Raw genomic sequence first — 25,153 nt, forward strand, 5'->3', positions numbered from 1 at the left:
GATTTAACTACCTGGTGAGTTGGCCGATAGAAACCAGCCTACAAAGGTTATCTTTTGTCTAATCCAAACTGCAGAAAAGTAAGAACTGTGAAGCATATAGATAAGCAGTCTCTCAACTCCTAAGCCTGGCCTTTCAAAATATACAACAATGATAAAAGCAAACAGTAACACTAATAACAATTTCTGAGAAACAAGGAGAATGGTGCAGATTTCTAACAAACCACGTAAATATCAGGTTTATTTCAGTGACACACAACTAAAAGTTATTACAAATGAATGCCATTTTTCAATCCCAGAAACCCTCCTTTCTTTCATTAATAGGTTAAGAGCCAAACTTGCTTGCTTCTTCAGTCACTTCAGTCGTGTCTGACTCTCTGCGACCCCATGGACCATGGCCCGCCAGGCTCCCCTGTCCACGGGATTCTCCAGGCAAGCATACTGGAGTGAGTTGCCATTTCCTTCTCCAGTGAGAAAGTATGAAGTGAGTGAAGCGAAGTCGCTCAGTCGTGTCCGACTCTTTGTGACCCCATGGACTGTGGCTTACCAGGCTCCTCTGTCCATGGGATTTTCCAGGCGAGACTACTGGAGTGAGCTGCCACTGCCTTCTCCAAAGAGCCAAACTTCTATGGCTCAAAATAGAATCAGCAGTCAAAGCAGTAGGAATCTCTAGACCTGGCTTCTAAGAAAGCCTTAATAAACTTCAAAAAAGGAGGTCATATTTTTAGCAATATTATCCATCTTTCACAGACATCTAGATTGTTCTCAGGATGAAAATTTTAATTTACAAACTCTAGGAAAGAAAGAATGATGATGCCCCCACACTGGATTAATCTATTATGAGAAGTAAAGACTGAAGGGAGTCACAGCCACGTATTTGCAAAGGACATCCAAGGTCACTGACTCCAACCACCGGGAAAGCACACTGGGCTTATAAAAGTAGGAAAAAGCTAGGGAGGAATAGGAACTTGCAAAAGCAAAATGAGTATTTTAGGATGCTTTAGCAACTAGAATCACCTCTCAAAAGTCCATTCAATTTAAATATCTATCAATATTTTGATAGCTGGCTGTCCAGCACAATGAAGGGTATATACACTGACAAGCTGGATGAATAATTGCCTTGGACAAACCAAAGACCCGAAGTGTATCAACAAGTGCGACAGTGCTTGGGAAGGGGCGGGGGAGGGGCGGGGAGCAAGAGGGGTCAGTTGTCTTTAGATTACAAAAAAAAGAACAAAGAAAGAAACCAGAACCAGTGAGTGCTCTAAAAACCAATTTTGGAAAAAGCCTGATTCCTACTGATTATCAACGTGGACTTGGGCTGAAATCAGCTATACACTTACAACAAAAGCAGGTCCATCAATATATATTCCGGCTACACCTCCCTTAACAGAAGATGTTTCAGATACTGCACCAAAGGAGAAAGGGTGAGCCACTGAGCGCTGCGTTACACTCAACATGCTGGACAGCATACCAGCTCCCTGGACTCCTCTCACCTTCCAGAGCGTTTGTTCATTAACATTAACTACCTTGAAAGAAATGGGACAAGGCTGTAGTCCAATTTAAATCTTTAGAAGTTTAAGTAAAAATAGGACTCTCCAAACCTTTTTCTTCAAGGGGCACGGTTGGAAGGGAGGATGGATTCCAAGCTGGAACATGCACACCTGTATTACTGGTTGAGTAATATATGGGTCAAGGTAAGGCATCAGTTTGCAGTAGACATCAGCTGTGCTTAGTTGGTGAGCTACCACGGTGATAAACCCCACAGCACCACAGCGTGTCTGTCGGTGGGGATGACACAGAAAGGGGGCTAAGAGGGGGAAAAAAGGCATAGATTCAACCATGTTCATAAAGAGTTCCACACTGTCAAGGTACCATTTTCATAAAGAGTTTCCCACTATTAAGATCAACAAATGTTTCCCTCCCGACACTACTGATAAAGGGACGATACCAAATGTTACTATCAGGTTGCCTACGACTGTCCTGGGACATAAACTGAGCCAGGCGAACATTCTGACGTCATACTATTCCCGCCCATAACTAGGAACAACACCGTAAGGGGGCAAAAACAGGTCCCTCTTTCCTTGGGATTCAAACTGTTATGTTTTCAGTCAGGGCTGACGATGGGGGACACATCCTCACTCACGAGACTCACTTAAAAACCACAGGACAGAGACTCGAGTCCCAGCAGCACACGGCAGACTGTGACCCCATATCATCCACCTGACGGAGGTCCAGGGACGCACAGCCACCACACAGGGCAAGGAACGGCGAAGGCGTTTCTCCTCCAAGGCGCGGCTTGGATTAAGGGAATGATCTCACCTGACTGACACTCATTTCCATGCAAAAAGATCTGATCGCATCAAATACGAATACTCAGGAATTCATTCACAAGGCAATATGAATTGAGACTGAAAGGCAGAAAACCTATGCTGCCCACTGTTAAAGAGTTAAGATGGAAGATTAAACCACAAAATTAAGTGAGCATCTTTTCACATCTTTCAACTAGTTTCTGTACGACACTTAACGTCAATGATTTCAACTAACTGAAGATTTAGGATCAAATTCAAACAGCTAAACTAACTGGAGTTAGAATAAAATTCAAACTTCTAAAAGCAAAACAACAACAAAAAAGCAAACACCGGTTAGTTCTGAGCCTACGAAGACATCATCATTGGAAGAGCACTGACGTCATAGGAGATTCAGGCTAACGGGGAACTAAGACTTCTGCCACCACAGTGCCGATCCTGTGGTGGAGGGAGACGCTCCCTTTGTCCTTGCCCTTCACAATCAGCACAACACCGAAAACTCAACAAAGGTGCCTCTGCCCAACACAACTAGGTGCAGAATTCCACTTACCTAGATGCCTAGAGGTGGGGGGACCGGAGCAAACAGGGAAGGTGGGCCCAGGGAATACACAGTGGAGACTGCAGTCTGCCCTCCGCCCACGGCAGCTGAGCCGCGGCCCCAGAGGCTCTGGCCTCCCCTGCAGCAGCACCGACAGCCTCCGGTGACCGGGCGGCAAGGCAGTGGGCCAGGACCCCGTCGCCCCAGTCGCTGAGGCGCCCACAACTCCAGCCCCCACACCTCCCGCCACGGCAGCAAAGCCCGCACACCTTGCAACACGAGGCCCGACAGAGGCGGGCCCGCGCCCCCAGCTCTTGCCCACCCTCCCCTAGTCCCGTGAGAGCAGCGCCGGGGGCTCGGGAGACCCTGCACGTGACCAAGGACCCACTACCCTGGTGCCCGGGCAGTGACGCTAGCAAGAGCGGCAGCGCAAGGCCCACCACCACCAGCGGCTCGGGGAGCGGCCACGAGGTTACAGGGAGACCCCTCTAACCCAGGCAGCAGAGGGTGGGAGCCTCAGGCTCCTCAAGATAACCAGAGGCAGCACGCACCAATCAACTTTAAAAGTTAGGCTATAGTGCCACCTAACGGACAACCGAGAAAGACTACTAACTTCCAGCCTGCTGAACCAGAGTCAAGAAGCCTTCACTCTTTCCAAGGCACAGGAAGAGAAACACCCTCATCAAGCACCTTGAAGAACAGCAGGAAGACTGTGCCACAAAAAGGAAATGAAAATTCTCCAGAAACTAAAGCCACTGAGTACAGGGATCTGACAGAGAATTCCAGATAGCTGTCATGAGGAAACTCAAAGAGCCACAGGAAAACTCAGAGGCAGTCCAGTGAATAATTTCAGGAATGAAATGAATGAACAGAAGGGACACTTAACTAAAGAGACGAAAATGCAAAAAAGAAAGTTGGCGCTCATGACTGTCAGCGAGCAAGGACGCTTCTGAGAAAGCAGAATGGCACCAGCACCCGAGAAGGACCACCCCCTTCAGTGACCATCCCACCCAAAGGGTCAGAAGGCAGCTTCTGAGGTCTTCCGGAGCCCCGCGTGGGGCTCAGCTTCTGTGACTGCGAGGAGCCCGCCGAGGTGCGCGAGGTGCGGGCAGGCTTCCCCGGAGGAAAACAGGAAGTCTTTCTCCCGATTCACCAGAAAAACACTGACCTCCGTCATCGCTGCAAGGAGGTCCCAGTGTCTCCGAAACGGAAACCTTTACAGCCCACGCCTCTAGAATAAGAACACGAGGAGCCCCGTGTGCTGGGACTGGCGAGATCCAGCCCTGAGCCTCTGGAGTGGGAGCACCGACTCTAAGCCTAGACGCCCAGAGAACTCACCCTAGGGAGCATCACACAGTGAGAACCCACACGAAGGAAACCAGCTGAACACGAGAGCCCGCACCACCTACCCGCCAGCAGCATCCTGTGCAGGATGCCTCATCTCAACAACGAACAGAACAGAACCACAACCCCAATCGTCAGCAGACAGGATCACCCCCTCAGCCGGCCGTGCCCGTCAGAGGAGACACAAAGACACAGACACACGCTCGGCACAAATCTCACCCTACATGAAGCTGACACCAACCACGGGGTCAACCTTAGGGGAGCAGAAACCAAAAGGAAGAAAGAATTCACCCTCGAAGCCTGGGAAAAGGAGACCTCAAACACGGTTAAGTTTAAAAAATAATCATGAAAAGGCAGACAAATACTACACAAATGAAGGAACAAACTTAGAAACACAGAAGTCTAAACAAATGAAGTTCAGTCCAGTCCCTCAGTCGTGTCCGACTCTTTGCGACCCCATGGACTGCAGCACACCAGGCCTCCCTGTCCATCACCAACTCCCGGAGTTTACCCAAACCCATGTCCATCGAGTCAGTGATGCCATCCAACCATCTCATCCTCTGTCATTCCCCCCTCCTTCTGCCTTCAATCTTTCCCAGCATCAGAGTCTTTTCAAATGAATGAGTCAGCTCCTCGCATCACGTGGCCAAAGTACTGGAGTTTCAGCTTCAACATCAGTCCTTCCCATGATATATGTCATATATATATATAAATAGATGAAGAGGAAACTACAAATCAAAACTACAATAAGATATCACCTCTCGCTGGTCAGAATGGCCATCGTCAAAAAGTCTACAAACAATAAATACTGCAGAGGGTGTGGAGAAAAGGGAACCCTCTTGGAGTGTTGGCAGGAATGTAAATTGATATAGCCACTATGGAAGACAGTATGGAGATTCCTTTAAAAAATCAGGAATAAAACCACCATATAAACCAGCAATCCCACTCCGAGGCATAGACCCTGAAGAAACCAGAATTGAAAAAGACACATGTGCCTATAAGATGTTTTATAGAAACCTCACGGTAACCACATGGACTGTAGCCTGTCAGGCTCCTCTGTCCGTGGGATTCTCCAGGCAAGAATACTGGAGTGGGTGGCCATTCCCTTCTCCAGAGGATCTTCTCCACCCAGGGATCAAAGCCAGGTCTCCCGCATTGCAGGCAGATTCTTTCCCGGAGGGGACACCAAGGAAGCCCATGACATCCCTTATACATGGAACCGAAAAACAAATGTTTCAAATTAACGGATCTGCAGAGCAGCAAGAGACGCACCGACTTAAGAGAATGAAGCTGTGGTTGCCACAGGGGAAGGATGGTGGAAGGCACAGGAGCCCGGGGTGGATCTGTGCACACTGCTATATCAGAAGCGGGTGACCAACCACCGCACAGCACATGCAACTCTGCAACGTCATGCGGCAGCCTGGGCGGGAGGGGAGCTTAGGGGAGAATGGATGCCTGTATATGGACGGCTCAGGCCTTTGCTGTTCAGCTGAAAGGATCACAACATTGTTAATCGGCTACAACCCGATACAAGATAACAGGTTAAAAGAAAAAATAAGAGCCAACTATATATGCTGCCGCCAGGACACTTACCTCGGATCTAAGGACAAACATAGGCTCAAAGAGAAGGGACAGAAGGCTCCAAATGACAGCCTAATCAGAGGAACGCAGCCATACTCACATCAAGTAAAACAGGCTTCAAGCCAAAAAAGGCAACAAAAGACAAAGATGAACAGCATGTAACGACAAACCGGACCATTCATCAGCAAGACGTCACAGTGATTTATATACACACACACACCCCCGCCCCCCAACTCAGGAGCACCACAACAAACAAGACGATCATTAACAGACCTAGAGGAAGAGCGGACAGCAAGAGAGGAGCCAGGGGACTTTAACCCCCCACTTACACCAGAGGACAGGTCATCACCCAGAGACAAAGAAACCCACACTTGTGAACAAGAGCACACGACACACAGTGGAGAAAGGCTGTCTCTTAAATAGCGCTGGAAAAATGGAACCACCGACGAAACCACAAACAGCATGCTCTCTGACGCAAGTCTTGGCAAAAATCTTCAGATCTGTCTCCTCAGACAAGAGAAACAAAAATAAACAAATGGGGCGACACCAAACTAAAAAGCTTCTGCACAAAACAAGATAGCTTGGGAGAAGCTATCTGCAAGTCATGGAGCTGATGAGGGGTTGATGCCAATAGATATAAAGAACTCAGACAACTCAACAGCCAAAAAACAACCCCCTGCATCATAAATGGGCAGAGGAGCTGAATTTCTCCAAAGGAGACATACAGTTGGCTGGCAGACACATGTCAAGATTTTCACCATCATTGATTATAAGGGAAATGCAAATCAAAATCACAATGAGCTATCTCCTCACACTGTCAGAATGGCTGTTATCAAAAAGATGAGAAACAGCAAGTGCTGGAAAGCACGTGTAGAAAAGGAAACCTTTTTTACACCGTAGAAGTGGAAATTGGAGGAGTCACTATGGAAAGCACTGTGGAGATTCCTCAAAAAGTTAATAACAGAACTATCATAAGATCCAGCTATTTCTGGCTATTTGGTGTGCCACACGTAAGTGATTTATCCAAACAATAAAACACTAATTCAAAAAGATATATGCACCCCTCTGCTCATTTGGGGATTCCCTGGTAGATCAGAGGTTAAAGCATCTGCCTCCAATGCGGGAGACCTGGGCTTGATCCCTGGGTCGGGAAGATCCCCTGGAGAAGGAAATGGCAACCCACTCCAGTGTTCTTGCCTGGAGAATCCCATGGACAGAGAAGCCTGGTAGGCTACAGTCCATGGGGTCGCAAAGAGTCGGACGTGACTGAGCCACTTCACTTACTTACTTTCTATGCTCATCATAGCTTTATTGACAACATTTACCTTTATTTCCTATGCAACCTGGAACTCTGATGCTGGGAGGGATTGGGGGCAGGAGGACAAGGGGACGGCAGAGGATGAGATGGCTGGAGGGCATCACCGACTCGATGGACGCCAGTCTGAGTGAACTCTGGGACTTGGTGATGGACAGGGAGGCCTGGCGTGCCGCGATTCATGGGGTCGCAAGGAGTCGGACACGACTGAGCGACTGAACTGAACTGAACACTGCAGTGTGCACAGAAGCAGAAATACACTGCTGTACACATGAAACCTGGATGATCTTACAAACCAGGGCCAGTTCCATAAAAAATAAATTTAAGAAATGATAAAAAAAAAAAAAAAGAATAATACTATTTTGTGCTAATATTACTTAAATAGGGCAAGAGAAAAAAACTGTTCAAGGTATCCGTCTCCAGAGTTCTCCCGTTTCCAATTCTTCTACACATGGAGGTGATTTTGGTTATTCCGTTAACACCCTGCAGCTTCTGAGACAGCCAACGACGGAAGGGCTGAAGCTTCCCTCTGACAACAGAGAAAATGAGGGCTGGAAGAACACTGAAAAACCTCCAAAAAGTAACTCTAAAGACGACCTGGCAGAAGTCAGGCAGAAGACGAGGCGGCATCAGTGGCCCCGGTCCTCTGTGTTACCTGTGCTCCACGGTCACACCCTTACCTGGCGCTCACCTGCACAAAGGGGCCCTCTCTGCCCGCCCCTCATCTCAGTCACAGCACCTGCTCTGGCCAATGGGGCGTCTGCAGGTGTAACAGACAGAGGCTCGAAATGCGCAGCACGGCTAGGCTTCTGCCACCGCCCACGACGCCACCTGGGGAGGAGCTGCCCCTCCGAAGTGGGCCCAGGGGGAGACAGATGCATCCCAGTCCCCACAGACAGGCCGGGAGACGCAAGGCCTGAAGCAGAGCCGCCCACAGAGCTCACACCTAGATGCCTGAGGAGAACCTGACTGAAGCACTTCCTGAGATCTCACGGGTGGTTTTCACACAGCATGACTGTGTCGGTAAGCGGCTAACGGATACAGAGAACCTCAAACATGCCAAATACAGGAAAACAGAAACAAGAGGATTTTCCATAAAACATCCAATACACTCCCAGTTTTCTGGGGACAGGTGGAAGCAAAGGGAGGCTTCCCAGGTGGCTCAGCAGTGAAGAACCCGCCTGCCAGGGAAGGAGACGCAGCTCTGATCCCTGGGTCGGGAGGATCCCTGGAGGAGCAGACGCCAACGGCTCCAATATTCTTGCCTGGGAAGTCTCATGGACAGAGGAGCCTGGTGGGCTACAGTCCACGGGGTCGCAAAGACTCGGACACGACTTGGCGACTGAACGACGACGACAAGAGGGAAAGGTGAGTTTTCATAAATTCAAAGTGGGAAGACTGATTCATATCAGTTATGATCATCACCACCACCAACCCAATTCCCATTAAGAATCACTAGAACAGACTAACCACACATAAAGACAGGACAACAGAGAGACGCACACACTTTATCGTCTGTTTTTTAAGTACGTAGGTGTTTCTAAGTTATTAAACACGTTTTTCTTTCAAACACTTCAAAATGCCAACAAATGATTATTTGCTTGATTTTTCTCAGCAAGGCTCGTTTTCATCCCCATAGGTAGCATCACATTCACTTCTAGTTCCAAGGGAGTGCCACATCCAAAATGCTCCAAATTTATTCTATACCTCAAGATAATTACTTTGACGTTAAACTTAAGATACTTGAAGACCCCGACTAGAAACAGCACAACTCGGATAAATATCTGGAGATTTTGACAAGAGAGGTAAAAAACTATTTTGTATGATAATTTTTGCTTAAACATTGACAGACATCCATTTTGCAGATAAATAAAATGCTACTTATATATTAAAAATATCAAAAATATCAAAATATCAAAAATATCAAAATATCAAAAATAATTTCCAAATAAGCAACAGAAGGAATACATGATGTGAAATTATAATATACAAGTACATATTTATATACAGAGGATTTTCATTCGAATAAAAAATATCAACGTCAAAAGCAAGGAAACTTTGACCCTTTTTAAAAGACAATGCCACTTTCACAGGAGGAAAAAGAACAACGTCGATGTGAGAAATGAACAGGAAAATATTCCAGGCAGCAAGATATTTGTTAGGATGATACACTTTCTCTTTAATATTCTTACGTGAAAAGGGGTGCTTTCTACATCTGCCTTATACTACATAGGACAAGAAACTCAAAAGACATTCTAACATCTTTTATCGTTTTAATAACGTTTGCTTCCCAAGCTATTAGCTCTTTAAAAACTGAGGAAAAAAGACAGATGATTCCCTCAAGGTTTAGTACTTTGTAGATTAAAACACACAAGAAAGCATTTCAATGTAGCAGAGATTTTTATCACCATTACATGGCCAATACTCAAAACTTCACTATTAAATTCTTTTTAACATCATCATCAAAAATTCAAATTAGGATTACAATCTAAAAGAATGATTATAGATATTAGAGTGCACAATAAGAAATCTACATATACTCAAATTTCCACAATTTTCTTTTAACAATCTATATTCATGCATAAAAACTTCCAGAAATTTTATACCTCTGCTATCTAACCATCTAATTTAAATAATCAAAATAATAATTTCTTTGTCTTTTTGTCTCCAAGGATTACCTCAAGAAAAACTTATCAATCAAATCTAACTAATTTTGAGTTTTTATCAATTCTATTGGCAAAGCATTAAGCAGTAAGAAAATATTTTGTCCAAAAAGGTAATTGTCTAAGACTTCACGTCTTCTCAGTACAAAGCCAATCTGCACTCTCACACTGGTTACTTCCTTAAAATGAAGTCATACAAAAACTAAAAGCTTCTAATATTTTTACTTTTACAAAGGGTCACATGTATCTGTTTGTTCTTATTCTGAATTTTAAATTGATAAGCATAGGTTAACTATTATAAAGGTCAAGGAATTATCCGTTCATTGGTTAATAAAATTACCAACAGTAGTAGTAATTGGCAATACTGAAGTGTTTAACCGGTGATCTGTGTAATGACGGAAGTCACAGTCAGTCTCTCACACACAGTCTCTAACAATCAAGTGTCCAAAAACATAAGCTACCTCTTCAGAGCAGTGAAAGCCTTTATCTACCTTGTGTTAAAAAAACAAATCTCCATCTTTCAAGGATCACCAAGACTGAACTACAGATTAAAACAAAGATGTACTTCCCAGCCTGGGCTGGAGAACCAATGCTCCTGTGTGTGGCCTGCGTGTCACTCACATACAACACGCATGCAGGCATAAGCATGCATGAGGGTGTGCACGCTTGTGCACACACACACACACACGAGACCAAAGAGCTGAAAATCTGACTCTAGATTGTCTAGAAATTTCACAGTGCTATCAATCAGTTGCAGTCATTCCGTTTCCCAGGGGATCTTCCCAACCCAGTGATGGGACTCAGGTCTCCTGCACTGCAGGCAGATTCTTTACCACGTGAGCCACCAGGGAAGCCCATCTCTCTCTCACCACTCCCTCAGTTTCCCATCCTACTTTTAAGAAGCAAAAACTTACCAATATCACTGGCAAACTCGTAGACATGGGGTTTTTGCAGCAGCCCTAATTGACACATACAGGGAAGGGCGTTAAGAGCTTTCACAATAACAAATTCCTCAGCATCACTAAGACCTTGTTGCAGCAGGGGTTTGAGAATTGAGGAGCTCTGCCAGCCAACATAGGCAGCGACACCTGAAAAAGAGAAGCAACCATACGTGATTTTCTTATACCTGAAAGTACACATGTTATCAGTGAACGTGTTAGTTGCCCAGTCGTGTCCTCAACTCTTTGTGACCCCATGGACTGTAGCCTGTCAGGCTCCCCTATCCGTGGAATTCTCCAGGCAAGAACACTGGAGTGGGTTACCACTCCCTTCTCCAGGGGATCTTCCCGACCAGGGATCGAACCTGGGTCTCCCGCACTGCAGGCAGATTCTTTACCACTGAGCCACCAGGGAATAAAAGGAATCAAAAGCCAAGTATATTAAGCAATAACCCATGGAGAGACCCTCCGTTTCATACTCAGCACAGTAAATAAAAAAGACCACACCAATGCCAATCATCAAGAATATCTGCGACACCAAGAGGAAAAAGACCCTATAAGCTTACAGAAGGGAAAATATAGATCCCCTCAAAAGGAAGCAGAGTCAGACTGGCATCCGAGGATCATTTCAGCACCCATGCCGGCTACAACACAACAGGGCAAGAGCTTCAAGATCATGGAAGAAACTGTATAACCAAACTGTCAATAAAATAAGGATACAAAAATGAGTCATTGTGAGACATGTAAGAACTACATACGTGGTTACCTCCCAGGCAAACATTCTAAGAAAGTTTCTTGAGGATGTTTGCCAACAAAATGAGGAAAATGTAGAAACACAAAACGGTAAATACAAAGCAAGAATTCAAGGGGGGAAAAAGATAAAACCTAGTAAAGACCTAGAAATCAATCAGCCCAAATTAAAACTAAAAGTCAATCAACTTCAAAAATGTTAAGATGACGAGAAATGGAAGAGATTACAAGCAATAGATAAAACTAGTAAGAAAGAAGCTAGATATTATAGACAGAGTGAAGGAGGTATATTTTCTCTCTAACACGAAAACAAAAAAACTCAAACTCCAGGACGAAAAAAGAAAAAATTGTTCAAGAAAGTCAGTGTGTAAAAATGAAATAAATTACCATGTACTATGTATTTAGTTGTTTGCAGAGGATAGAAAAAAGAATCCATTGACCTTGACGCTACAGACATTCTCATCAAGTGATAACAGTCATGGCATCAGAACTGTGGTGAAGCAATTATAAGCACAGCCCACTACTTGGTGCTAAACTCAATAAAATTTACACACTCACGTAAATTATTTTGAATTTCAGAATTAGTCTATACAAGCAGAAGAGACTTCATTATGATTGCAGAACAGAATTTAAATATTACCAACCATAAAAATGCAATTGTTACTTGAATTATCAACCAACAGAAGAAGCAGAAAGAAGGGAAAAGATCAAAAAGGAATGAAGGAAGTGAAGGAAGGAGAGAAACACAAAATTCTTTGCAGTCCAAATCAGAAGGCCAATTAAGGAACAACTGAATTACTTAAAGTTACAAAAACAACAATCTAAAAACAACCACTGCACACACAGTGATCAACACCTCAAAACAGAGAGGACAAGGGGGATCAGATTATGATACGAGTGAGTTAACTCTTCATCTGGCGCAGAAAAAAGTCAAGAGGTAAAGTATAAAACGGATACCCCTAAAAAGAACAATATGAAAATACTATATAAGACAGCAATAGTCTCCTGAAGACATCAAACCAAAACCACACACCAGAGTGAGTGCCTCTGCAAAGTGCAACTACTGCCTTTCATTACTGCCTCTCATACATCACTTCTTATAGTTTGAGTAATTTGCAAAAGCATATTTCCCTTATACTTGAGAAAGAATTTTAGAATTTTTTTCTCTAGTAAAAGAAAAAACACTGTGTAAAGTTCCAGTGAATTCTATTTAGAAACTTTACAAACTAAAACGTGTAACAAACTAAAATAGCTCAAAATATTTTGGAAAACACTGACATTTGGGGAGCTTATTCTACCAGATACTAAAGTTGCTTATAAATATATAATAATTAAAATATAACTATAAAGAGTATAATATTGAGTAGAGAAGTGAAAAAAAAAAATCAATGGAATAAGATACCTAGAGAAGGGACCCTAAACGATATATGCACGCAACAGACGTTAATAGAAGCTTCACAAATAAATGGAAAATAAATGAAATGTTTAGTAAGTAGTGTTGGGAAAACTGGTTACATTCCTGAGAAAAATTTAGATTTGACCTCATACCACAGCCCCCAATAAAGATTAATTAAGCTGTTCATGCTATGCTGTGCTTAGTCAGTCAGTCGTGTCTGACTCTCTGCAACCCCTTGGACTGCAGCCAGCCAGGCTCCTCTGTCCATGGGATTCTCCAGCTAAGAATACTAGAGTGGGTCGCCATGCCCTCCTCCAGGGGATCTTCCCAACCCAGAGTCTGAATCCAGGCCTCCTCTATTGCTGGCCGGATTCTTACGTCTATGTAAAAAAAACTAAAGCTTTAATACAAAAAAAAGACATGCACCCAGCGTATAATTAACCTAATTTTGGAATGGAAAAAGATTTAAGTGCAAAAGTAAAAAAAAAAAAAAAAAACAAGAAGGAGAAGGTCAAATAAGTTGACAACATTAAAATTATTTTAAACAACATAAAAAATAATAGTCAAGTTACCTGAGAAAAGGTTATTTGCCATAGAAGTGATAAAATGTTGTTTTTAATGTAGATATAAAAGGCTCAAAAGATTATCAGAAAAGCTTAACACCATCAAAAAATGGGGGCCAAAATAATAAATTAAAAATTCATAGAAAGAAATATCAACAAGTCATCAACATGAGGAATTTTTTTCACCTTCAGTGAGAAGCAAATAAACATACGTCAAAACAAGTCATCACTTTAAGCTACCAGCAAAGACTGACTGAAGCCTATTCCACACTGGAAGGCTGTGCAGTACTACTCAACAATGCCCCCCAGCGTAGACAATGATACTATCTCTTTGAAAAGCTTACAAAATGTGTCAAGTTCTAAAAATATACTCATATTATTTAACTCAGTAATTAAAATTTCTGACTCCCAACCGGAGAAAATAATCAGAAGAAAATATTCATGTAAATGGTTAGATGTATAATTGAAGGCGGGAAGAGAAGGGGACGACAGAGGGTGAGGTGGTTGGATGATGTCACTGACTCAACGGACATGAATTTGTGTGAACTCCGGGAGTTGGTGATGTGACAGGGAGGCCTGGCGTGCTGCCGTCCATGGGGTTGCAAAGAGTCGGACAAGACTGAGCAACTCAGTGAAACAGATGTGTAAAATATAGGTTGACCAAAGTAAAAACAATCTAAATATTCAAAAGAACAGTTCATTAAATTTGGGTAAAACTATAATATTTATACTTCTCAAATTATGGTTTTCAAGAATTTTTAATAACATGAGAAAATGTTCAGAATACACACATTACTAGATAAAGGTTTAAAAAATAACAAGACTGAGAAGTAATATAATACATACAGAGCACTTAGGTGCTAGGCATTATTACCTGTTAATTCATTTTATCTTTGAAACAACTAGCAGGTTAGTGAATATTAGCATCCTCATTTTATAGACAGGGAAACAGAGGCACACAGAAGATTACCTGATTTCCCCTAGAACCACAATCAGTAGGTGACAAAGCCAGAGCTTGAACCTAGCAATCTGGTGTCCAGAGTGGCTGCTCTGAAACACTTGATGCAAGTGTTCAAGAGCAACCAGATCAAAGCAAGATCTTTCTATGACCCACCTCCTAGAGTAATGGAAACAAAAACAAAAACAAACATGCGGGACCTAAAGAAACTTAAAAGCTTTTGCACAGCAAAGGAAGCTACGAGCAAGGTGAAAAGACAATGCTCAGAATGGGAGAAAACAACAGCAAATCAAACAACTGACAAAGGATTAACTTCCAAAACACATAAGGAGCTCATACAAGTCAACACCAGAAAAACAAACAACCCAATCACAAAGTGGGAAAAGATCTAAACAGACAGTTCTGCAAAGAAGCCGTACAGATGGCCAGCAAACACACGAGCAGACGCTCAGCATCACTGATTATCGCCCCTGGGGGCTCAGATGGTGAGGAATCTGCCTACAAGGCGGGAGACCCAGGTTTGATCCCTGGACTGGAAAATCCCCTGGAGGAGGGAATGGCAACCCACTCCAGTATTCTTGCCTAGAGAATTCCACACACTTAGGGGTCTGGCGGGCTACAGTCCCTAGAGTCACAAAGAGTCAGACACAATGAAGTGATTATTAAAGAAATTCAAATCAAAACTACAATGAGCTATCACCTCACACTGGTCAGAACGGCCATCACCAAGAAGTCTACAAACAATAAATGCTGCAGAGGGTGTGGAGAAAAGGGAACGCTCTGGCACTGTCGGTGGGAACGTCAATGGATACAGCCACCACCGAAGACGGTATGGAGATTTCTTTAAAAAGCTAGGAATGAAACCACCACAGGATGCAGTGATCTCACTCCTGGTGTAGACCCTGAGGAAACACAACGGAAAAGAGACACGTGTGCCCCAGTGTTCACTGAAGCACTATTTACAACGGCTAGAACAACCTAGATGTCCATCGACAGATGAATGGATAAAACGGGTGTGTGTGTGTGTGTGTGTGTGTGTGTGTGTGCGTGTGTGTGTGTGTGTGTGTGTGTGTGTGTGTGTGTGTGTGTGATAACGGAATATTACTCAGCCATAAAAAGGAATGCAATTGAGTCAGTTCTAGTACGGTGGATCAACCCAGAGCCTATTATACAGAGTGAAGTCAGTCAGAAAGAGAAAGATAAATGTAATTTACTAACGCATATATATGGAATCTAGAAAAATAGTACCGATGAGTTTATTTGTAGGGCAGCAATGAAGAAACAGACATAGAGAACAGATTTATGGGGGCGGGGGGAGAGGGTGAGATGCATGGAGAGAATAACATGGAAACTTTCATTACCATATGTAGATAGAGAGCCAATGGGAATTCGCTGTATGATGCAGGGAACTCAAACAGGGGCTCTGTGTCAACCAACCTAGAGGGGTGGGTGGGGAGAGAGACGGGAGTGAGGTTCAAGAGGGAGGGGACATATGTATACCTATGGCTGATTCATGTTGATGTTCAACAGAAAACAACAAAATTCTGTAAAGCAATTACCCTTCAATTAAAAAATAAAACAACAGTGCCGCTCTTAGCCAGTACATAACAGTGCCTCACAGCATATATGGCAGAATGGGATGATGGGTGGAAAGAGGAGGCAAGGATGACCCAGAGGAAGGGAACAAACAAAACATTAATGGAGGCTGTACATGGGCTGGAGAACTGGAAGGAAGTTGTTTTCTTTAAGGTGTTTAGATCTTCCAATTTCTCTACATCTGTGCTAAGTCACGTCAGACTCTTTGCAACCCTGTGGATTGTAGCCCGCCAGGCTCTTCTGTCCATGGGGATTCTCCAGGCACAAATACTCAAGTGGGTTACCAGGCCCTCCTCCAGGGGATCGTGACTCAGGGATCAAACCCACATCTCTTACGTCTCCTGCATTGGCAGGCAGCCTCTTTGCGACTAGTACCATCTGGAAGTCCAATTTTCCTATAACAAGTATGTATTAACTTTTATACACAAAAAATAAATGAAAATTACTTTAAAAGTGAAAAAAGAACATAAACGCCGTGTTTCAAAATACACACGAGGGTTTCCCTGGTGGTCGAGGTTAAAACTCCACCTTGCAGTAAGTACAAGGGACACAGGTTCCACCCCTGGTAGGGGAAGATCCCGCATGCTCTGCAGCAACCAAGCCGTGCGCCACAACTACTGAGCTCACGCCCTAAAGCCTGCAAGTCCCAACTCCTGAGCCTGCGCACTGCAACTGCTGAAGCCACGCGCCCGGAGCTTGCATTCCACGACAGAAGCAGCCACGGCAACGAGAGGCCCACAATCCACGACAAGAGCAGTCCTCGCTCGCCGAGAAGCTCAAGTGCAACAACAAAGACCGTGCAAAACATAAGAAGCCAAAAAATCAATCAATCAATCAATCAATCAGTCAATCTTGTTTAAAAAAAATCCACATGAATTGACCAGTAGATGAAGTTTCATCTTTGGAAAAGAACTATCTTTTCCAAAGAAAAGAAATAAAAACAAGATTACTTAAAAGGAGGGAGCAACACAGACAGAGGGAGGTGAGAAGCAAAGGATACTGTGTCTAGGAGCTGAGTTAGCTGGAGTCCAAGACGGAAGACTGAGATGAATCCATACACTAATGCACAAGTTAAAAACAAACTAGAAAGGTCTGAAAAGAGGAGGTACAGTAATCTCCAGGTAGAACGAAGCAAGAACAGTAATTTCAAGACTTTTCAAAAGCAGGAAGTATCCTTTTCTCTACAACGTTATACGGTAACATTTGCAGAAACAGGAATACTATTGCTAGATGAGTTTCCTTCCTATTTTTATCTTTTAGGAAAAATATCCAACAGCAAACCTTTTATCAGTTACTTTCCCAGATTACTGAAAATCAAAATCTATAAACTCCACAGCTTCTGCTACATGAAAAAGTCTGGATACCTGTAAAGCTTACCAGTGTGCAGAACAGGTTTTAAGCTTTTTGAGTTAATAGACAAGTTTTACAATCATGTGTAAAATGATATATAAAGGGTTAGTGGGTAATTGTAACAATATAGCTTTAGCACATAATATTTCATAAATAACCAAATCTAAAATTGAAAATGTCAGTTTAAGCAGGTGGAAAACGATCAGTTATTACTCCAAAATGAAAAATATTAAATCTTCGTGTAAAACATGACTTAATCTACTCAAAATAAGTTCATTTCTTTCTAATTCTGAATCTAAATACAACAGGAATCATACGTAGATAAAACACAAGATTATTTCTCTTCTTTGAATAAATCTGAAAATTAAGAAGTGCACCATTTTGAAAAAATAGTGGGAAAAAAGTCGACTAATTTTTCACACATTTTTGGTTTTACAAAAAGCAAAGCCTGTAAGCTTCCTTTTTAATCAGACTGATTTTCAATCACAGGTTACAGTCCATGGGGTCGCAAAGAGTCGGACAGGACTGAGCAACTTCACCTTGACCTTCACCTTCGATCATAATTATACTGTTATTTTCTGACTGTAAAAGTGATGCATGTCTACTACAGAAAATTTGACAAATACGGAAAAATGAAAAGAAGGATCCAATCACCTGTAATCCCAGCCCCAGAAATCATCACTGTTCACATCTTAGTATATTCAGCCTTTTTAATAAAGATATCATTTGTTATTATTACCTATACTCAACTGAGTTCAGTCACTTTAGGAATACTTCATGGTACTGTCCCAGGTCATTAAATATTCTTTCAGAACACACTTTTTAATGACCACACAGAATCCCTTTGTATGTGCGTCTCAATCTCTTGATCAGCTAAGATACTCCCATCACCTAAGATACTCCCATCACCCAAAAGCATGAAGACAGACAGAAATACCAGGAATTCATTTCCTTATTAATGAAATTTGGTAGTACTGTCCCCTTTCAGACTGCATGGAAATTATCTGTTTGAGAAGATAATTGTAAAAACAATCTTAAAGATCAATGTAAAAAGAAACAGAAACGCACCGACCATACTATCAAAAAAAGCTCCACGCAGATGCCGATCATTTTTATCATTCAGGAAAGTGATCATGTGGGACAGCAAAACGTCACTGGCTTCCTGGCGTCCAAAGAACACACACAACCGTGTTATCCCATTTTCCGTTAAGGTCTGTTTCACGATATTTTCAGGGTCACTCAGCAAAGTGACAACTTTCTGCTGGACCATTTCATGTAAGGCTTGGAGCTCTAAAAAAAGAAAACAAAGAAAAATGTGATCAATTTTCTTCCCTCCAAACATACAGAGCCAGTCTTTCTCACTCCTTGGAGGAAACAGGATGATTACAGAAGCCGCCACTGAAAGCCTGCAATCACTAAGCTTTTCCACTAAGCAATGCGTTGAAGGCTAGCTGGGAAAATGAAACACGGACTGAAAAACACCGTAATAGCAGATGCTGCAAGCATGACCACTGCCTCACTCTTTACTAGCTCCATTTATGAGGCTCAGAGGAAAAAACGACCGGGAAGCACCAGAGAGACACTGTCCAATAAGATCGACCTAAGGACGTGAAGCCGCTTCAGAGTGGTCAAGATGTAATCTCATGGCGCAGGTGTTGCTTAATTACAGTTCAGAAAGCCAGAAAACACGCTGCAAGTCCGGACAAGACTTCACATGCTCTGGCCACCACCGCCTACTCTGACCCTATCTCCTATCCACCCTTCATTTTCACTCATTTCTTTCCTCAGTTGGCTGTCTTCCCCTTACTAAAACAGCCTCAGGAGAGCAGGGATCTTTTCTGTCTCACTTACCACCACATCCCTAAATGCTCACAGCAAGCACACAAATTGCCTGGTGCAAAGCGGATGTTTACCCGTTATCCCCTGACTAAACGAATGAAGGCAAAGCCCACTTCTGGGACAGCCACTGTCAAGGGAAAAGGTGCTCTGAAAGACACAATTCTATATTCATGTTAAGGAAAACTTTAGATTAACTCCCCCAAAGTTTTATTGCCTAACTTCATTAGTTAAACCATCCAAGGACTTTCCTGGTGGTCCAGGGGTTAAGAATTCACCTTGCAAAGCAGGGGGACTTGGGTGTGAACCCTAGTCGGGAAACTAAGATCCTACATGCCCTGGAGCAACTAAGCCCCTGCGCCACCATCAAAGATCCCAATGACACGGTGAAAATTCCGAGTGCCCCAACTAAGGCCCAATGAAGCCAAATAAATATAGTAAAAAAAACAAAACAAACAAGCAAACAAAACCGTTCAATTACATGCTTATAGGATGTACAATAGTATTATGTTCCAAGGAATTCCAAGAATTTCCTTTCTGATACACTCTTTTATAAGTTTAAAATTCTTCCGGTGTTTTCAATTCCAAATATTTGTTGCATAAAATGATCCATTTAACAAGTAAATGAGACACCACAGCTGTCTTCAGTGCAGTTCAGGTCAGTACGCTCAGTCGTGTCCGACTCTCTGCAACCCAATGAACCACAGCGTGCCAGGCCACCCTGTCCGTCACCAACTCCTGGAGTTCACGTAAACTCACGTCCATCGAGTCAGTGATGCCACCCAGCTATCTCATCGTCTGTCATCCCCTTTTCCTCCTGCCCCCAATCCCTCCCAGCATCAGAGTCTTTGCCAATGAGTCAACTCTTCGCATGAGGTGGCCAAAGTACTGGAGTTTCGGCTTCAGCCTCATTCCTTCCAAAGAACACCCAGGGCTCATCTCCTCCAGCACGGACTGGTTGAATCTCCTTGCAGTCCAAGGGACTCTCAAAGAGTCTTCTCCAACACCACAGTTCAAAAGCATCAATTCTTTGGTGTTCAGCTTTCTTTAGAGTCCAACTCTCACATCCGTACACAACTACTGGAAAAACCATAGCCTTGACTAGATAGACCTTCGTTGACCAAGTAATCTCTCTGCTTTTTAATATGCTGTCTAGGTTGGTCATAACTTTCCTTCCAAGGAGTAAGTGTCTTTTAATTTCACGGCTGCAGTCACCATCTGCAGTGATTTTGGAGTCCAAAAAAATAAAGTCTGCCACTGTTTCCACTGTTTCTCCATCTGAAAAGTAGATTTCTCTAGTTTTTCTGAACTAGAAATATCTTAGAAAACATCTTAGTATATTATTTGACGTACAAATATTCAATACAATAAACATTAACTAGAAGCCTGTTAAAAAGCCGTATGGATGTAGAGAAACCTGAGCCAGGGATAGACCTTACAGAGTTCACCGTTACAGTGTTCTTTTATGATAAAAGGTATGGGTTTTGATACAAGAATCATAGGTAGTATGAAATAAACAGTTTATTCAGAATATACTCACCTACGTAGGAAAGGTTTAGATTCCTTAGCTATGGTGTTGTCAATGTTTTTCCTTTTATCCTATAATTATTTTATAATTCAGCTAGCTTTGCTGTTGACACAAGTCAAATTCTGGCTGAAAAACTACTGAGCTTAGAATCTGTGGTGACAGGCTGGTCATTTTCAGGCGAGATAACAATGCATAAGAAAGAGTAGAAGAGAACAGTCAAACAAAGGACTCCTTCCCTCTGTGCATCTGGTGTTCTTCCATTTTACAGTAGAACTCTAAGAGAGACTTTGCTGCAAGTTCACATTCTAAAGAACAGCAATCCATTCTAAATAACAGAAAATCTGGAAGAGAAAAGCATCCTACCTGTGTCGTAATTTCCGTTGGAATGTGTCACTTCGTCTATTTCTTCACTATTTGGGTCGTTTTCCATGTTGAGATTTTTCAACTGTACTAATTCCAGGAATCTCAAAGCTGTTTCTGCCAGCAGAGCTATGTTTTCTATAAAAGGGAGAAAATTTATAATAATTATAACCATAAATTTGTATAATGCTTATAACTTGTCTTCCCTAAATCTTAATACATATAAATAATCATCATAAAACTGAAGAAAAGCAAGACTTTCCAAGTTAGCACTTCACCTAATCTGACTTTTAGTGACTAACCTGATAATCTACAGCTATACCCAAACTACCAGTTTTAATCATGAAACATAAACTTCTTTTAAAAATACAGAAATGTACAACATGGTACCTACAGTTAACACTGCTGTATGGCATATATGAAAGCTCTGGAGTAAATCCTAAGAGTTCTCCTTATAAGGAAACAGAAATTTTCATTGCTTTGTATTATATCTTTGTAAGATGATGGGTGCCAACTAAACTTACTATAGTAATCACTTCACAATATATGTAAATCAAGCCATTATGCTCTATATCTTAAAACTATACAGTGAGCTATGTCAATGACATCTCAATAAAACTGGAAAAAATGCCAAATAACCAAAATACAGCATTCAAATCATTTGAGGCAAAAAAAAAACACCTTCATTCTTCCACAAAGACCTATCTTTTCAACAGCATCATACTGAGTAAGAGACACACAGCAGGCTACCAGAGAAACACATTTCACATTGAATTAAAAAGCTGACCTTTAGGATCACCCCGGTCCTGGCTCACACCTTGACCTTGACACTCACCAGATGACTGGTCAGCCAACCTGAGTCTCAGTTTCCTCATACATAACCGAGTCAGGACGACCTCAGAGGACCACTACCCACGCGCATCACCCCTTAAGGGCCTGCTTTACGGTGATCCTCGGGTTCCTGCTGAACCAGCGTGACGCTGTCTGCCATGCTCTGTCAGCGGTCCGCCTCCTCTCTCTCTCTGATCTTCTAAGAGTACTCCCCACTCCTGGCCGCTGTGCAAACACCTGCTCCTTAGCGCTGCTGCCACACCTGCTGCTAACTCTGTCTGCTCTGGGCTTACGCTTTCCTCCTCCTCCCATTCGTGCATATTCCTGCCTCTGCCCTTCCCCTCTTGCTCCCATGCTTAATACGTGACCATACCCTCAAAGACACACTCTTTCTCTTCTCAGCAGCCAGTGGCACTGCACAGGAACTACCTTATTCTATTCATTCTAAGACTCACTTTTTCTTCACTTTTAACATCTCTGAAACAGAGATGCATCCCACCACAACGGACGTTTTTTAGTCTATCAAATACAGTGATTGCCTTCATCGTGGAGTCCCACCCCTTACGCTTGCTAGGTTCAACACTTTTCTGAATAGAACAAAAATGTACCTCTTGCAAGCAAGTTATTGATACCTTGCAGTGCCTACTCACCCTATATTAGACAGAACTCTATACCATTCTCTGATGACTCCAGATGAATACTCCCATGTTAATGACAATATCTTTACTAGGAAAAGCCTCTTCTTTTCCTGGGCACTCCTCAAGTCTGGAAAGATCCATTACTTATCTCCCCGTTTATGCTCATAAACCACAACACACCTGTCAGTTCACTTGACACAAGATCCCAATCCATGCCAGCATCTCTCGAGTTTGAAAACACGACAGCAAAAGAAAGTTCTCATTGAGCTTTAAACATGTATCATTACTGACACGTGTGGGTTAATTACACTTAGCCACACACGTTCAGAGAGACTTCTGACTCTATGTAAAAACACAGCCTTCTCAGGCTCACGCCACGGCTCACCACGGCCGGGGGGCACGGGGCACTGCAAGGTCCTGGCACGGACCCTGGGTCACCACGGCCTCTCACCCTGAGACCCAGCAGACAGATAAAGCACGGCGCCTCACAACCCAGGTCCACAGCCGCAGCTCTGAGAACCGAGAAAGAACCAGTCCTGGTACACTCTGGTGGTATACCTCAGCCTCTCCCATCCCCAACTCCTCAGCTGGGAAATGAAGACACTCTAATACCTACTGCTCAAGACTGGCGTGTCAGCTTCAACAGCCAGACAGACTTTAAACTGCAGGACCACTGGAGCCTGTTCTCCAGAAGAAGTCAGTCAGGGAGAGAAAGACAAACACCGTATATTAACGCGCATATATACGGAATTTAGACAGATGGCACCAGCGATCCTACATGCAGGGCGGCAAAGGAGACACAGACGTAAAGAACAGACTTCTGGCCGGCGGGAGAAGGCGAGGGTGGGATGATCTGAGAGAACAGCACGGAAACACGTACGTTACCAAACGTGAAACAGATGACAAGGACAAGTCCAATGCCTGAAGCAAGGCGCCCAAAGCCGCTGCCTTGAGACAACCCAGAGGGATGGGTTGCGGGGGAATGGAAGCCATTCCGAGAACAGACAGGTATGCCAGCTCCTAAACCTAACAGAAACAGAAGATATTAAGAAGAGGTGGCAAGAAGACACAGTAGAACTGTACAAAAAAGATCTTCACGACCCAGATAATCACGATGGTGTGATCACTCATCTAGAGCCAGACATCCTGGAATGTGAAGTCAAGTGGGCTTTAGAAAGCATCACTACAAACAAAGCTAGTGGAGGTGATAGAATTCCAGTTGAGCTCTTTCAAATCCTGAAAGATGATGCTGTGAAAGTGCTGCACTCAATATGCCAGCAAATTTGGAAAACTCAGCAGTGGCCACAAGACTGGAAAAGGTCAGTTTTCATTCCAATCCCAAAGAAAGGCAATGCCAAAGAATGCCCAAACTACCGCACAATTGTACTCGTCTCACATGCTAGTAAAGTGATGATCAAAATTCTCCAAGCCAGGCTTCAGCAGTACGTGAACTGTGAACTTCCTAATGTTCAAGCTGGTTTTAGAAAAGGCAGAGGAACCAGAGATCAAATTGCCAACATCCGCTGGATCATGGAAAAAGCAAGAGAGTTCCAGAAGACCATCTATTTCTGCTTTCTTGACTATGCCAAAGCCTTTGACTGTGTGGATCACAATAAACTGTGGAAAATTCTGAAAGAGATGGGAATACCAGACCACCTAACCTGCCTCTTGAGAAATCTGTATGCAGGTCAGGAAGCAACAATTGGAACTGGACATGGAACAACAGACTGGTTCCAAATAGGAAAAGGAGTACATCAAGGCTGTATATTGTCACCCTGCTTATTTAACTTATATGCAGAGTACATCATGAGAAACGCTGGACTGGAAGAAACACAAGCTGGAATCAAGATTGCCAGACAGATATCAATAACCTCAGATATGCAGATGCTACCACCCTTATGGCAGAAAGTGAAGAGGAGCTAAAAAGCCCCTTGATGAAAGTGAAAGAGGAGAGTGAAAAAGTTGGCTTAAAGCTCAACATTCAGAAAACAAAGATCATGGCATCCGGTCCCATCACTTCATGGGAAATAGATGGGGAAACAGTGGACACAGTGTCAAACTTAATTTTGGAGGGCTCCAAAATCACTGCAGATGGTGACTGCAGCCATGAAATTAAAAGATGCTTACTCCTTGGAAAAAAAGTTATGACCAACCTAGATAGTATATTCAAAAGCAGAGACATTACTTTGCCGACTAAGGTTTATCTAGTCAAGGCTATGGTTTTTCCAGTGGTCACGTATGGATGTGAGAGTTGGACTGTGAAGAAGGCTGAGCGCCGACGAATTGATGCTTTTGAACTGTGGTGTTGGAGAAGACTCTTGAGAGTCCCTTGGACTGCAAGGAGATCCAACCAGTCCATTCTGAAGGAGATCAGCCCTGGGATTTCTTTGGAAGGAATGATGCTAAAGCTGAAGCTCCAGTACTTTGGCCACCTCATGCGAAGAGTTGACTCATTGGAAAAGACTCTGATGTTGGGAGGGACTGGGGGCAGGAGGAGAAGGGGACGACCGAGGATGAGATGGCTGGATGGCATCACAGACTCGATGGACGTGAGTCTGAGTAGACTCCGGCAGTTGGTGATGGACAGGGAAGCCTGGCGTGCTGCGATTCATGGCGTCGCAAAGAGTCAGACACAACTGAGCAACTGAACTGAACTGAACTG

At 43.3% G+C, this 25,153-nt stretch overlaps 1 protein-coding gene across 1 annotated transcript in view; it reads right to left on the bottom strand.

Moving 5' to 3' along the window:
* The window catches only part of PIK3R4 (phosphoinositide-3-kinase regulatory subunit 4), a 52,479-nt gene extending 31,254 nt beyond the window's left edge, over positions 1 to 21,225 (bottom strand). Inside the window, exons 1-4 of the mRNA XM_040247152.1 lie at positions 21,026 to 21,225; positions 18,367 to 18,588; positions 10,662 to 10,835; positions 1,660 to 1,807 (exon numbers count right to left, since the gene is read on the bottom strand). Of these exons, the coding sequence (XP_040103086.1) occupies positions 1,660 to 1,807; positions 10,662 to 10,835; positions 18,367 to 18,588; positions 21,026 to 21,197 (716 nt within the window). The 5' untranslated portion in view covers positions 21,198 to 21,225. The remainder of the gene's footprint in view (positions 1 to 1,659; positions 1,808 to 10,661; positions 10,836 to 18,366; positions 18,589 to 21,025) is intronic.
* Between the last annotated feature and the right edge of the window lie 3,928 nt (positions 21,226 to 25,153).

This window comes from Oryx dammah, unplaced genomic scaffold, assembly GCF_014754425.2.
Source record: "Oryx dammah isolate SB20612 unplaced genomic scaffold, SCBI_Odam_1.1 HiC_scaffold_2, whole genome shotgun sequence".
NCBI lineage: Eukaryota > Metazoa > Chordata > Mammalia > Artiodactyla > Bovidae > Oryx > Oryx dammah.